The sequence below is a fragment of the Lepidochelys kempii genome, chromosome 3, assembly GCF_965140265.1.
Source record: "Lepidochelys kempii isolate rLepKem1 chromosome 3, rLepKem1.hap2, whole genome shotgun sequence".
Taxonomy (NCBI): Eukaryota; Metazoa; Chordata; order Testudines; family Cheloniidae; genus Lepidochelys; species Lepidochelys kempii.
Window position 1 is genome coordinate 130,674,890 of NC_133258.1, and position 15,963 is coordinate 130,690,852.

The window sequence follows — 15,963 nt, forward strand, 5'->3', positions numbered from 1 at the left end:
TACAGTTTCATAAACCTAATACCTATTTAAGAATACTAACATGACAGGTGAGCCAAACTGGTTCCAGCTTATGGATTTGCCAGTGTTCAATTGAGGCCTAGGGTCCTTAGCGTGAGCTGACATCTGGTCTACCAGCATCACAACTACGTTCTTTGCAACAATATTTTATTGATTAAAGAGATTTTTTTCATAGAAATTATAAACACAGAATTTGAATTCAACAGTTCTTCATTCAGGGTGCACTAATGAGTTGATTATCTGGCCTGGTTCTAATTCTTTAGACACAAAACGTGTTACTCATCAGCATATTACTCTAATGATGATATCTTTCATATTGGGCCATCTTTAGAGTATGAGGATGGAGGAAGAGAAGGGGGTTTTGCTCAGGATTGCATTTCTTAATGTTCAGTATTTGTGCTAAAGAAGATAACACATTTCTGTCTTTAGTTGCTGAATAGATAAGGGACTAGAAGGGTAAAGAAAGTCTCAAAATGGAACAAATGCTTCTCTCTCAATGAAGCAAATCTCTAATTTATTACAGACAAATGTTCACGTTGATCAGATTAAGAATAGCTCATTAATCTATGGTGTTATAAATATTACACAAATTTAATAACCTACTGATGTGGATATACAGAAGTGTATACATGAATATAGTTTTCACGTGTTTAGTTTACTATCTGTTTTTCTTCTATAGGTGTTATATTTTTCTCTTTATAAATCTGAGTTGATAGTTATTTAAAAAAAAAAACTCTCAAAAAAGGTAGATGTGCAAAATCCATCTATAAATCTGAGTGACATTTGTTCCTTGATGTTTTAATAAGGGTTTGTTGCCAGCAGCACCTGAAACGTATTCATTAGTCATTATCACCAGTGTGAAGCCAGCAAGGGCCATTCAGTGGTTAAACCCATTGAAGAATTTTTGGATAAACACCACTGATCAATGTGTACTTAATTCTAATCTGCATTTAATTAGTTCAGTGAGGTTATCCTAAAGACAGAAACTGTTATTTGGACTTGATCAGTTAGATCCCATTGAACAAAAATCATGGATTACTTTTGGCACCAGGCATGTAGATAACAAACATCATAAAGCAGTATTTTTATCTTGGAGTTCGAGTGACACGTAAGAAAAACGCTTTAGTTTTGTTCTCGATATTTATATTGTCATCAGAAATTCTTGATTACAAATGCAGTTATCAGAGTGGGAGGGGAGAATATAGCAGCAGTCCAAGTAGAAGTGTTTTGAGTGAGCTCCGGCTATAAGGGTTAGGTTTTTCATCTTATTGTATGTTTTTAGTTTTGTATCAATTGTTCTGTTTCTGCTTCTTTGGCTAGAAGAGCTGAGAGTTCTAATCCTGGCTCTGATGCTAATTCACCATGTCGCCTTTTTTAAATATTTAACACTATTATAAATGCTGGAGGTGAAACGGGGCTTGGGGTGGAGGCTGACAGCTCACGACCCCCAGGTCATAACCTCACAACCCCCTGAGGGGTCCTGACCCCAGTTTGAGAACCCCTGATTTAACCTCTTTGCATCTGTTTCCAAATCTGTAAAATGGGGATGACTCTTATGTATTTGAAAGGAGTGTTATGAAAATTGGTCCGAATGATGTTTTTGAAGATGTAAACGCTCTTTTATAGAAGTGGAAATGAGTATTAAATCTGATGAGCTGGGGTTAAGATTTGGAGAAGAAAATGTTTGTCTCACAGGTAACCAACAGTTAGCTAATGTAACCTCCTCCAGCAGTCTCAGACTTCAGCACATTACAAACTGGAGGTAACTTTTCCAAATTAAGATAGCTAGAGGTTTTTAATTTCCTTTCAGCATGAAACAAATTTGTAGAGAAGAATATGGGTCTCTGCCTCAGGGAGTAAATATGGAGGTGATTTCAGAACTAAGCATACAGTAAAAGCAAAACAGCTTTGTTGCCCAAACTCAAACAGAACATCTGCTCACTCTTTTGTGTGGTTCTGACCTTCACTTACTCCAGTTTTTCTCCTGACAATATCTCAATATCCTAGTTACTGTTTTTCTATGTGTCTCCAGAATCCAAAGAGGAAAAATAAAATTCTGTGTAGAGCTTTGATATTTTTTACAGTAATATATGGGGAAATATCAAGTAAGGACTTGCTGCAATAGACTTCCTGTACTGTTGAAGCATTACAGTGCAGTTTATGGTAGGTATTCCAGAATAACTGGAATCAAAGAGAGAGTTTACTGATATAGTAACAATTGTAGTAAATAACTTAGTGTTGTTAAATTGTTACTGAGCAAATGCATCTTTAAATGAACACTTAATGAATTCACACATTTATCACGCAACATATTAGTACCTCCATGGTTTAATGTCGGAGAAGCAGTTTGAATCCATATGCAGCAGCTACAGACAGAGCAACTACAGTTGAACTAAATGAAGATAAGAGACTGGGAAAGAGGAGGAAATTTGAGGGGAATGAAAAGTGAAACAAAGAAGCATTACAAATATAGTTAAACTTGCTACAGATGATCACTTATTGCTATACTCACCCGTGGCTATTGTCTATCTACCTGCTTACCAGTTCAATAAAGTGAATACATTAATACCCTGATTGCACTAAATTATCCTTTGCATAGTATGATTATCTGTTGTACCTAGGGCTCTACCAAACTCATGGTCCATTTAAGTCAATTTCACGGTCATAGGGCTCTACCAAATTCATGTCCATGAAAAATGTGTCACGGATCATGAAATCTGGTCTCCCTCCATGAAATCTGTTCTTTTATGTGCTTTTACCCTATGCTATACAGATTTCATGGGGAAGACCAGCGTTTCTCAAACTGGGGGTCCTGACCCAAAAGTGAGTTGCAAGGTTATTTTAGGGGGGTCGTGGTATTGCCATCCTTACTTCCAAATGCTGCCTTCAGAGCTGGCTGGCCAGAGAGTGGCAGCTGCTGACCGACGGCCCAGTTCTGAAGGCAGCAGCACAGAAGTAGGGGTAGCAGTTGTATACCAGGCCATCCTTACTTCTGCACTGCTGCTGGCGGTGGCTGTGCTGTCAGAGCTGGGCTCCCGGCCAGTGGACGCCACTCTCCAGCCATCCAGCTTTGAAGGCAGCGTCGCAACCAGCAGCAGCGCAGAAGTAAGGATAGCAGTACCACAACCCCCTCTACAATAGCCTTGCAACCTCCACACAATTCCTTTTTGGGTCAGGACCCCTACAATTGCAACACCATGAAATTTAAATATCTGAAATAATGAAATTTATGATTTTTTAAATCCTATGACTGTGCAATCCTATGACTAGGGCCCTACCAAATTCACAATCCATATTGATCAATTTCATGGTCATAGGACTTTTAAAACGGCAAATTTCATTTTTTTAGGTATTTAAATCTGAAATTTCATGGTGTTGTAATTGTAGGGGGGACCCAAAAAGGAGTTGTGGGGAGGTTGCAAGATTATTGTAGGGGGGTAGTGGTACTGCTACCCTTACTTCTGCGCTGCTGCTGGTTGCGACACTGCCTTCAAAGCTGGATGGCCGGAGAGCAGTGGCTGCTGGCCGGGAGCCCAGCTCTGGAAGCTGAGTGGCCACCAGCAGCAGCGCATAAGTAATGATGTCATGGTCTACTACTGCCACCCCTACTTCTGCGTTGCTGCCTTCAGAGCTGGGTCAGCAGCTGCCGTTCTCTGGCTGCCCAGCTCTGAAGGCAGTGCAGAAGTAAAGGTGGAAATACCACGAACTTCCCCCCTTTTGTCTCCCCCCCCAAAAATAACCTTGCAACCCCCCTGCAACTCACTTCTGGGTCAGGACCCCCAGCTTGAAAAACACTGGTCTTCCCCAAGAAATTTGTATAATATAGGCACATAAAAAAACAGATTTCACAGAGGGAGACTAGATTTCATGGTCCGTGATGCATTTTTCATGGACGTGAATTTGGTAGGGCCTAAATGTACTAAATTACTTTCACTGTACCTATTGCAGGCTCCCTCTTGATTTCCTATCCTCAAACAGTGAACTCACATAACATACAGGTTTTTGGGTTTTTTTTTGTTGTTTTTTTTTAAAGCTGGTATACTCTATACGTACTTTGTAGGATTTACTGGGGCCTGAACTGCTTGTGATCCTCTAAGTCCTAGATATTTACAAGTTTTATGCTGTTTCAAAAAAAGAAAAAAGTGATATTTTTTCTTTGACCATTCACTCACAATAACTTGTTCTCGTATTTCACAAACCGAAGAATTTCAGCTTTTGCCGAGCTGTTGCCAAGGACACTATATTGATTGGTCTGTGTTGAATACTGTTCTGCCTTGGACTTCAATTAATTCCATCAGCCATTCTTTTTTATTTTAAAAATGGCCATTAGTGACTTGTTTGAATTCAGTCTGGAAGCAGATTTGTTCCAGAGACAGATTGTCTGAGAAGCTGAGCCTTGAATAGCCAATGGAGATTAAACTACTCTTGTTGGTAAAGGTGCAATATTGTACGCTGGGAGGTTTAGTCTCCATGAGTTACATTTTAAAAATAGTGGGGGACCCGCTAAAGTTTTGCATAACAGATGCAGCTCTCAAGCACCTGGTAAATTGGTAATGTGATCTGTGGTTTGGCAAATTTTGGGTGCCTCTGTAGCAGCCAGCAGGTTTTATGAAAGGCTGAACTGCCATTGTGGAGGTTTTGATATATTTTCATCATTCAGCTTCTTCTGTATTTTAATTCTTCATCATTCAGATGGAATTGTATTAAACAAAGACATGTTCAAAGGTGCTTTGGAATTCAAAGAGATCCACTTTGCATATCCAACACGTCCAGAAATTTCAGTTTTCCAAGACTTCAGCCTTTCCATTCCAGCTGGCTCTGTTATGGCACTGGTTGGCCCAAGTGGCTCAGGCAAATCAACCATTGTATCTCTTCTGTTGAGGCTGTATGATCCCATCTCAGGTATGTTTATATGTTACTGTAACTGCTATTAGAAATAATTAATATTCTGCATCTAACAAAGCACTTCTATGAACAACCAGTGGGGATGTAATGGAAGGGTTCTGAGTTGAGGTCCCAGCCTGAAAGCTATGCAGAAGCAACACTTTCCTCTTTAGGGGAGAGCATGCCTCACGTTGCTGGGTGCTTGATGCAGCAGTTCTGTAGAGCCCTGCCAGAGCCCTGTCCTGTTCTGTGTAGGCACGGTCACTGCGACATGGGGCAGAAGTGATGTGATGATATTAAAAAGCAATCTGTGGAGTAACCTGAGCCAGTCATTGCCTCAGAGGGGGGGGACGAATGGCCCCAGCATTTTAAACAAGGAAAGCTCTGTGTGTGTGGCATGGCCCTGCTTCCTCCCCATCCACTGGGGAGAGGCTAGCACTGCCAACGGTATTAGCCTGCATCAGCCCGTGCACTTGGAAGTGTAAGGACAACCACTGTACTTGGACCCTGCACCAGGGGAGACTTTGTGAACACTTTTCTCCTTCACCCCCTCCACATCTCTACTTTCTCGCACCTGGCAGACTGAGGCACGATTTTGCCTTGCATGTTTAAATGAGCACTGTAGAGTGCCTGAGAAAGGATAGGATAAATAATTGCTAAGTACACCACCTTTGTAGGACGGAGAGAGAGCACATCTCTTATGAACACCTGAAAACTGAGTGTTTTCCTCCAGTGCTTTCTGCCTTTTGTCAGTATCTTATATCCTGTGTAACTTAATGTTTCTTAAATTAAGGTATTATCACCGTTGATGGCATTGATATCCGTCAACTGAATCCACTCTGGTACAGGACTAAAATTGGAACAGTGAGTCAGGTAAGGAAGAGGGGAATTTCTGTGTGAAGGAAGAAAATCAGTAATCCGTTACTACTGTCTCTTTCTAATTTTGTACAGTTAAGGACTTGTTTACACGGACACTTAGTGTGCGGTAAACTGGGGTGAGACTCTACAGCACACTAACTTGTCATGTCATGTGGACCCTGCTACCTCATACTAAAATTTTGTACTGCATTGTAGATTCACACCCCAACTTGCCGTACACTGCGGGCAACTCTATGCTTAAAACGCTGCAACAGCGCAGCTCTAGCATTTTAATGAAGACACTCTATGCGAGTGGTGGGCAACCTGTGGCCTGCATGCGGCCCATCAGGGTAATCTGATTGCGGGCCGCGAAACGTTTTGCTGACGTTGACTGTCCACAGGCACGGCCCCCTGCAGCTCCCAGAACTGGTCAACATCAGCAAAACGTCTCGCAGCCTGCAATCAGATTACCCTGGTGGGCCGCATGTGGGCCGCAGGTTGCCCACCACTGCTCTATGCTGACAGGAGAGAACTCTTCCGTCGGCATAGTTAATCCACCTCCCTGGGAGGCAGTAGCTATGTAGATGGGAGAAACTCTCCTGCCGACATAGCACTGTCTACACAAGAGGTTAGGATGGAATAACTCTGTCGTTCAGGTAGTTATACTGATAGAACTGGTCTACACTACAGACCTTTAAGTCTCCCTGTGGACAAGCCCTTTGTTTTGTTTTTTCACGAAAAGGGAGAAACTCCCTCTTGCCCTTATAAGCATTAATTGGTCACTGTCATGTTATACTATATTCTAAAATGGTAAAGTCCCAATTTAGTCCCAAACTGCTTGTTCTGTGGTCTGCAAGTGTCTGATTGTGTAGGTTAGGTAAGTAGCTCCTGAAAGATAGTGATTGCTGGTAAAATACCTCTTGTGTAGAGCAGTGTTTCTCAACCTTTTTGATACCAAGGACCGGCTTGCTGTCTTCCTAAACTGCGTTAGGGAGATCTCAGGGACTAACGCCGATCCATGGACTGGTCATTGAGAAACGCTGGTGTAGAGGACTGGAAAGTACATGGTTCACAACTTAGAACATAAGTTGCTTGATTTTCTTGGGACTCTTATGAATAAATAGAGTCAAGAAAGGACCTCCAGAGGCTAACGTTGCAGATATGCATGACTGCTTAGCTCCATGAGTCCCATTAATATTAATCAAAGTTACGCAATCCTGTGCTTACATGCTGCTTTGAAAACTTACTTTCTATTATCTAATCCTTTTGCTTCCTTGCTTACACAATTATTTCCATGATGCAGGCATGCTAATATGACACTGTTGGCGCTTACTTTTCTCTTGTCCCCCATGCTAAAGGTGCAGAAGTACACATTCAGTTGTCCCTTAAAGAGAAGCCACAAAACCAGTCTGAAAGTAGTACAGTCTTTTTACAGAAAGTCTTCATAATATGACTGGCTGGCCATCTAACTGGGGTATTGCAGCCCAGTTATTTTTCTAATCCAAATGTACTTCACATTCCAAATCATCATCTGTATTGCAAGACAGTAGCACCGAATATCCTTCGTGTAGGAAGAATTTCTTTTCCTTGTAGGCATGTCAACATTTAGTTTTTCTTGATTTTAAAAATCTCACTTTGTCCAGTTTTGAGTTACCAATAATAAAAGTTACAATATGAAACCTTTCTGTTTCACACAGAGAGCAGTCTTATCTTGTCCTGAACACCTTCTCACTGTGCATCATATCTTACCTGCTATTTCCTCTGCCTGTGTTTACACTTTCTTGCTGTTTCTGTACACAGAACACACAACGTAGATAGCCTTAAGAAGAAGAGATTATTGTAGATGCAGCGAAGAATGATGTACCTGGTATCCTAGAAACTTGGGTTTTCTGAATGAACAGATAGCCTTGAACACCTTCTGGAATATTAGGAGTCAATGGTCATGTAAAGTGTCATTTGAAAAGTTTTCAAATTTTATAATATGGACTTACCTTTGACCTCTGACCTCAATGTTAAAATAATTGTGGCATTATTCATTAACCCAAAAATATTAGAGTGTACGATAAATCTTAAAACTCTGTCATCTACTTGATTCTATAAAAGGCTTATTTTACTTGAGATTTATTAAGAAAACTTGTACTATAGATATACCATATGAGCTATGTTTTTGCATTTATCAGGAACCAATTCTATTCTCCTGTTCTATTGCTGAAAATATTGCCTATGGAGCTGAGGACCCTTCTATGGTAACTGTTGAAGAAATCCAGAAAGTTGCTGAAATAGCTAATGCTGCCAATTTTATCAGAGACTTTCCAGAAGGATTCCATACTTCAGTTGGAGAAAAAGGCACTCTCCTTTCAGGTATACCTGACATATTTAAAAAAAAAAAAAGAGAGAGAAAGATTGACACAGTAGAACAAAAAAAAAAAAAGGCTTTATCAAGCTTGCTTTATCGATCAGTAGCTTTTGTTGGAGTACTGTTGTCCTAAGCACTTAATCCCTTCTTCCCCCAACATAAAATCCATTTCAGTAACTAGCAGAGATCAGTTCATGTCTAGTTACAGTCTGTTTAGATCTTTAGTTACACTCAGAACCTCTTCTATTTTACCTTTCAGTTTAATTTAGTAAAACTTTTTTCCTAGGTGGGCAGAAACAACGAATTGCAATTGCTCGAGCGCTGCTCAAGGTAAGCTTAAAAAACAGGTAGCTATTCTTTATTTAATTATTTCAAGAAGGAAAAGGAGGGGATGAGTCTTTCATTGGGGGAGTGAATATCTTTTGAAATATTCAAAATTCTGTATATTGATGAGGAAGTTGGAAGAGGAAGAGAGAGATGGTTAGGGCAACTTATTTCAAGTTTTACCGCCCTTTAATTGCTCTTATGCCTGATGCATTCTTTTTCCTGTGGTTAGACTCTGACTAGAGCCACTCTGTAAGGAAGACTGTAGGCCAAGATAGAATGGTTCACTTAATAAGCCTTGCTCAAGAGCCAGGGATGATTTCCACTTTGAATATTGTGTCAATGTCCTTGCACAACTTGGTTTCCAGCCAGATTCATGGTGCTGCTAATTATAGCTTGCAGGCCACTTTGGATAAAAACCTTGGTTTGTTGACTTTTCTGTAGAATACAAACCAATAGCTCTCCCATGTCTTTTGGGGGAACCCATTGATGTCATTAAGAATAGAAACTCCATGCCTTTTATGAAGGAGAGTGAGGTTTGGGGTGAGTTGACCGTCTTCAGAAGATAATTCTTTTTCAGTCAGCCTGTAAGTTCTGGTGATTGTCGACCAGAGGATGGGAGCCTTTATTTTAATGCCTAGAATCTATAAAGTACTTTTCATAGATTTCAACACCAGTGGACCCTCATTACCCCTAGTAATGCACACTAATAGATTCCATCTTAACATAGTCTGTTTGGTGTTCGCTTTGTTTTTAGCATTGTAGATGATCACAAATTGTGTTTTTTAGGGTATGTCTGCACTGCAAATAGACACCCATGGTTGGACCGTGCCAGCTGACTCGGGCTCCCGGGGCTTGGGGCTGCACAGCAGTCTAGTTGTGATGTAGATGTCCCTATTTGGGCTGAAGCCTGAGCTCTGGGATCCTTACAAGGTTCTAGAGCCCGGACTCCAGCCAAGCCAGAACATCTACACTGCAGTTACACAGTCCCACAGATCAAGTGCTGCACACAGGCACAGGCCAGCTGTGGGTTTTTAATTGCAGCGTAGACATACTCTTAAAGACTTGTCGTTGCTTTAGGAAGTTGAGCTGCATCCAATCCTCTACAAGACGGAGGGTCAACTGCTGGCAGAGCAGGAGAGAGATGAAGGAAGAATGTGGTGTTAAAATGCAAATTGCATTGTTCCTTTTGTGTTTTTAACTAAATCTCTTCTGCTTCTTCAGTCTGGTTTTGGAATAGTTCTTGGAAATACATGCCGAGGCAATTCCACAGTATACTATGGTTCTTTACATTTCCAGTGTGTGTTCTTGGCCTCTAGTGGTATGTCTACGCAGCAAAGAAAAAACATCATCTGGCTGTGGGAATGTTTCATTGCTGTGTAGACTTCTGGCCTCAGGCTGGAGCCTGGGCTCTAGGACCCTGTGAGGTGGCAGGGTCCCAGACCTCCGGCTCCAACCCAAGCCTGGTAGCCTATGCAGCAATGAAAAAGTCCTGCAACCCAAGTGGGCCAGCCACTCCCCCCCAAATTGCCTGTGTAGACATACCCTCAGTGGCCTGGTGCATTCCAGCCACCTAGGAAGTTGCTGTCTCCCAGGTGCAAGATGAATGTTATGCTCATGTGTAACAGGAGGGAGACCGCTTGTAAACAAACGATAGGTGAACCAGCATGAAAGACTCTCACAGTCGGGGAAACAGTGAAATTGACCCTTAACTGCTGCCAAATGCACAAAATAAACAAACTGAAAAGATGAGGTTTTTTTCTATAATCTTTATAATCGTGATCTTAGGTGTTAAAGTAACAGTAATAAGTGAAAAAAAATAAGATGTGATTTTTTATTTATATTCTATCCTTTTACTGTTGTGACAAAGTTCCTCTTCTACTTTCACGGGCCCTGTGCTTATTGGCAGATTTTGCTCGCCTCAGAGATTCACAGTAGCCCTCAGTTTGGCCACTTTCGTGGCTCAAATCTGCTATTCACTCAGATAACCTCATCACTGGCCAGCATGGGGAAAAGGAAGGAGAACAATCCCCACGGTCTCTGCTGGTCCATCTAGTGGGTCGGGGGACAGGCCAGGGACCTTTCCCTCTGGTGGGACCCACTGTCTAAGTCAACTCCTCCTGTATCCAATAGGGAATTGGGGGGAACCCAGGTCTGCCCTCTATTCCGGGTTCCAGCCCAGGGCCCTGTGGATCACAGCTGTCTATAGTAACACCTGTGTGATAGCTACAACTCCCTGGGCTACTTCCCCATGGCCTCCTCCCAACACCACCTGTATCCTCACCACAGGACCATCCTCCTGATGCCAGATAGCATTCGTACTCCTCAGTCCTCCAGCAGCATACCCTCTCACTCTCAGCTCCTTGCACACACCTCACTAACTGGAGTGAGAACCTTTTTAAACCAGGTGTCCTGATTAGCCTTAATTAATTCTAGCAGCTTCCCAATTCACTACAGGTGTTCTAATTAGCCTGCCTTAATTAGTTCTAGAAAGTTCCTGAGTGTTCTGGAATAGTCCCTGTTATTTTACCCAGGGAAAAGGGACCTGCTTAACCTGGAACTAATGTATCTACCTTCAACCACTCTGTTGTAGTCATCTGGCCTGACCCTGTCACACTGTCTAGACTTATTACCTACTGAGTCTCATGTTATATTCAAGTCTTCTGATGCGGCAAATAATCTTGCTTGTAGTTTTAGTTCTGTTTGTGACTTTTTTATACATAAATAGAATGTGTATCCTTCAGGTCTTGTATAAATTTGATTTTAATTATAATTTTACTTTGTCCTTCAGAATCCTAAAATTCTTCTTCTAGATGAAGCAACAAGGTAAGGAATAAATTAAAGTGAAGCTAGCAAATATCCTATAATTAGAGCAGGAGAGTTGGAGTCAGGAGATGTAGGTTCTGTTCCTGTCTGTGTGTGACCTTGGGCAAGTGGTTTAACTTTTTTTCCCCTATCAATTAAATGGAAAAATACTTAATGATGCCCTGATGAAAGCCACTAGATTAAGTGCAACAGATGGTACCTTATTCCTTATTAAATAAAATTTAACTCCTATGAAATATTTGTGATTTACATGAATACTAAAACAGTACACAATCTCAAAGGTTTTTGTATCTCTGCTTTATGAAAATATTAATGTTTGCAAGTCCTGAGTGGATAAGTATAAGTACACTACATCCACTTGTTTCTGTAAGTTATTCAGTGTTAAATGTCAGGGGTGTATGTGTGTGTGATATGCAATATGCATACTTAGGATGGATGCATACTGTCTGCACTAGACCTTTCCACTAAAGATTTCTCACCATTGCTACCACTGGCTCAGCTTAATTAATGGTAACAGATGTAGGAGCTCTAGTGTGAAATCCTTGCCCCACTGAAGTTAGTGGGAGCTTTACTGACTTCAGTGGAGTCAGAATTTCACCCCTAGTGCAGAGAGGTCTCCAGGCAGCTGCCAGTATTGTAAGCACCAAGTCAACTCATTTTGCTCACAATGAGTCTACATGACTCGGTGCTTAAAATGCTGGCAGCTGCCAGCACTTTTGTCTCCGCTAGCAACTCCACCATTGTTACCCTGTTGGAAAGGCAATGATGGGAGAGCTTAGAGAAAGAAGCCTAGTGGAGACCAGGCTATTTTGATTTTAGAGAACAGTGACACTTATTTTTTCTTTTCTTCTGAATTAGTGCTTTGGATGCTGAAAATGAGTATCTAGTGCAAGAAGCTCTAGATCGGCTTATGGAAGGGAGGACAGTCCTAATTATTGCTCATCGTCTGTCTACTATTCGGAATGCTGATTCTGTTGCAGTTCTTGACCAAGGCAGAATTACTGAATGTGGAAAACACGAGGAACTTCTTGCAAATCCAAATGGACTTTTCAGGAAGCTAATGAAGAAACAAGCTTTTCTTCAGAATAGTAAAACTTTTGCATTAAATGTGTAAAATCCAGACAAAAGGAATTTTTAAAAAAATATATGAAAGGAAGTATAAGGAATAGAAACTTAGAGGACAAAGAATATAACTTTGTTTCTCATTATGTAAAGTAAATGTTATATTTTTTCCAAAGTGTACAAAGTATCATTTTGAAACTTAGATGTGTTAAACTTTTTATTCAGAGATTTTTAATAATTATTGTAACTTTTTAAATGTCCACAGCACTGAAATTGTTTTCAAAGTGTATAGATTCTTCTGCTTTGTCGTAACTTAATTGATTCAGTATGGCATTTTCTCTACTTCATTGCTATACAGTGCATTAAACTCTATTCTCAAGCAAGTTCCTAATTTTAGGGAAATTAGAAATCCAGAACCTGGTAATTTCACCACCACCATCTCTTGCATATCAGGGACCTTTTGCTTTCTGGGCTTGTCACTGTACTTTGGCTTTAAAAGACTGAAGTTCAGAATTGTGTGACAGTAGTGGCATAGGAAAAACTCTTCAGTCTCCTTTTTCACATGCTGCTTTTTTCTCTTCCTTTTCAAAATAAAACTGGAAGTTGAGGGGTGTAATCACCATCTGCAGTAACTGTAGATAATTATTTATAAACAGAAGTTATTTTAAATTATTTGGAAGCTTGGATGGGGAGTAGTACTCTTGAGAGCTTCAGGTTTTACAGCTAGGGCAAAGGGAGCAGAATTGCTGCTAAACATTAGTTTGTACTAGAAAATTCTGAAATTTGCATGCATCTCCGCATTTCTGTATTCTTCTGGTCTTTACTTTCATTACACTCTAAAGATGACCTTTAAAGGAACAAACAGTGGGCTTGTGCACTTTTTTGCCCCCACGTAAAGGGTATATAAATAATGCTCAAAGCTTTATTTACAACTTTTTTCTATTGTCTGTTAGAAATTCAAGTCTTATTTAGCTATGAAGACTCTGGGGAAACCAGAGTCACAATAAAAGACTGAAATTACAATGTCACAATAAAAGACTGACATTTGAGCAACTGAGAGGGGAGGGAATGTTTAGTCAGTGTTTAACACTCCCCTAACTCCCATGACTACCTGAATGCTTGGGTGAAAAGATGCCCTGTTAAATATGCAAAACGCTTGCCCCTTCAATTAAGGAGAAGTACACAAAGTGTGAGAGCACCAGCAAAATCAAGCAGGACCAAATCTGATGTTCTTGATACTTAAGTTTAAAAACAAAACAAAAAAACAAACCAAAAAAACCCCACTTCTAGTGCAGACCTTTTTTATTCATTGTGAAGAAATAAAAGTCCAAAGCCAATTTTAAAAAAACATTCTTTTGCAGCTCACCTTCAGAGCAGTCTATGCTGGCATAAGCCTCTGCATTGTTAAAACAATTGTAAGCAGCAGGTGAATTTCCTAGTACAGGGTAAGGCTTCAGTAAAATGTATGCTTGAGAATGGTGTACTGCAGCTGCCTGCAGTTATACATTTCAGGAACAGCGTGGGGTAAATGAGGGAGAGAGCAGGTGGCGGGGGGAGGAAGGGAATGTACCAGACAATGAGCTTTTCAGCATCGACTATTAAACGTCCCTGTTTTAGGAGGAAAAGCTCTAAGTATTTTACTTTCTACCTTAGTTATGCCAATAATTAAGGTTGCCAGATGTCCAGTTTTTGACCAGAATGCCCAGTCGAAAAGGGATCCTGGCAGCTCCAGTCAGCACTGCTGACCAAGCCGTTACAAGTCCAGTCAGCAGTGCTGCGAGGCTAAGGCAGGCTAGTCCCTACCTGTCCTGGCACCGCGCTGTGCCCCGGAAGCAGCCAGCAGGTCTGGCTCCTAGGCCTGGGGGACATGGGGCTCTGTGCGCTGCCCCGACCCTGAGCACCAGCTCCGCACTCCCATTGGCCGGGAACTGCAGCCAGTGGGAGCAGGAGCAGGGGCAGTGGGGACGGTGCCTGCAGGCGAGAGCAGCACGCGGAGCCTCCTGGTCCCCCTGCCTAGGAGCTGGACCTGCTGCTGGCCACTTCCGGGGTGCAGCGCAGTGCCAGGACAGGCCCGGCGCCTGCCTTAGCCCTGCTGAACCGCTGACTGGGAGCTGCCCGAGGTAAGCCCACGCCCCAGCCCTGAGCCCCCCCGCCAAACCTGGAGCCCCCTCCTGCACCCCAAACCCCTCATTCCCCATCCCAGAGCCTGCACCCCTAGCTGGAGCCCTCACCACCCCCGTCCCAGCCCAGAGCCCCCTCCCACATCCTGAATGCTTCATCCCAGAGCCTGTGCCCCCTTCTGCACCCGAACCCTTTACCCCAACCCACAGGCTCCTCCTGCACTCCAAATCCCTCAGCCTGGAGCCCCCTCCTGCACCCCAAATCCCTCATCCCCAGTCCCACCCTGGAGTCTGCACCCCCAGCCAGAGCCCTCATCCCCTCCTGCACCTCAACTCCCTGCCCCAGCCTGGAGCCCCCTCCCAAACCCCTCATTTCTGGCCTCATCCTGGAGCCTGCACCCCCAGTTAGAGCCTTCACTCTCTCTCAAGCCCCTGCCCCAGTGAGCCACTAAGGGAGGGGGAATATAGTGAGCAGGGGGTGGGGCCTTGGGGAAGGGGCAGAGCTAGAGTGTTTCGTTTTGTGCGATTTAGAAATTTGGCAACCCTATATGCCATTGTGTGAAACATTAAAAACAGTTCTAAAAACTACTGCAGGCTAAAAATGCTGACAGAGAATGCTTTAACTTCAATACTTCCTACCCATTATTTCTCTCTATGTGCCCTTTCAAACGATGGGCTTGTTCCAAAAAACCATTACTAGTAATCATTCCCAGGTAAGGTGCAGAATGAGCTCATAAACTGTGCACTAGGTGTCTGTGTGGACCCTGCTGCCACACTGTAAAAGTTCCATAGTGTGCTTTAATCTACTCTCATTTCAAAACAGCATAGATTAAAGTGCACCATGGAATCTTACAATCTATACTGTTTTGAAATGGGCGTAGATTCAAGTGCATTGCAGAACTTGTAGTGTGTGGCAGCAGGGTCCAGATGTAAGTGGCAGGCTAGTATGAGTAGATTTACACCCCAGTTTGCCACGAACTAAGTGTTCCTATAAATAAGCCCCAAGAGTCATTGGGATTTGGGCTCCTAAGTCACTTAGGCTTTTTGGAAAAGTTTAGCCAGTTTGAAAAGAGAAGGTATATACCATAGCCACCATGCAACTGCTGCAGGGAGCTGTGATTTGCATTGTGGGTAGGTGCCCAATCCACAGATCCTGCAACGCGTGTTGGGAGTACTGTACGTGGCCAATACAGCATAGCTTGTGAAGTTCTGCACAGTTTTGTCTTATATCACTGCAGTCCTACTAGATCAAGCTTCAACAATACAATTCTTCAGCTTTGAGGCTTTGTAGGGAGATTTAATCTTTCTGCTAAGAAAACCAGTGTGTTTTTAAAAATGCTCACAGTATTGCATTCTGGTTCACTAAGGGAACCCTCAGTGGTTACTGGTATAGGCTAAACCCAGCAAACTGTTAGTGTGCATCCGAGACACCATTGACATACTTGCTTTGCCAAGGAAAATTTTATTTCATCCAGTCTGCTAATTCAGTGTGGTCTTATGAAGAAAAATGGGCCA

The 15,963-nt window shown here is 42.2% G+C and overlaps 1 protein-coding gene across 3 annotated transcripts in view; it reads left to right on the forward strand.

The window, feature by feature from the left end:
- ABCB10 (ATP binding cassette subfamily B member 10) overlaps nucleotides 1-15,503 on the forward strand; it is a 36,109-nt gene extending 20,606 nt beyond the window's left edge. For 2 of the 3 annotated variants that reach the window (XM_073338049.1, XM_073338048.1), the window contains 6 exons: nucleotides 4,711-4,920; nucleotides 5,696-5,775; nucleotides 7,941-8,121; nucleotides 8,403-8,446; nucleotides 11,232-11,266; nucleotides 12,125-15,503. In XM_073338049.1, the coding sequence (XP_073194150.1) occupies nucleotides 4,711-4,920; nucleotides 5,696-5,775; nucleotides 7,941-8,121; nucleotides 8,403-8,446; nucleotides 11,232-11,266; nucleotides 12,125-12,380 (806 nt within the window). In that variant the 3' untranslated portion in view covers nucleotides 12,381-15,503. The remainder of the gene's footprint in view (nucleotides 1-4,710; nucleotides 4,921-5,695; nucleotides 5,776-7,940; nucleotides 8,122-8,402; nucleotides 8,447-11,231; nucleotides 11,267-12,124) is intronic. The other variant, XM_073338050.1, reaches the window with a different exon arrangement.
- Nucleotides 15,504-15,963: the final 460 nt, after the last annotated feature.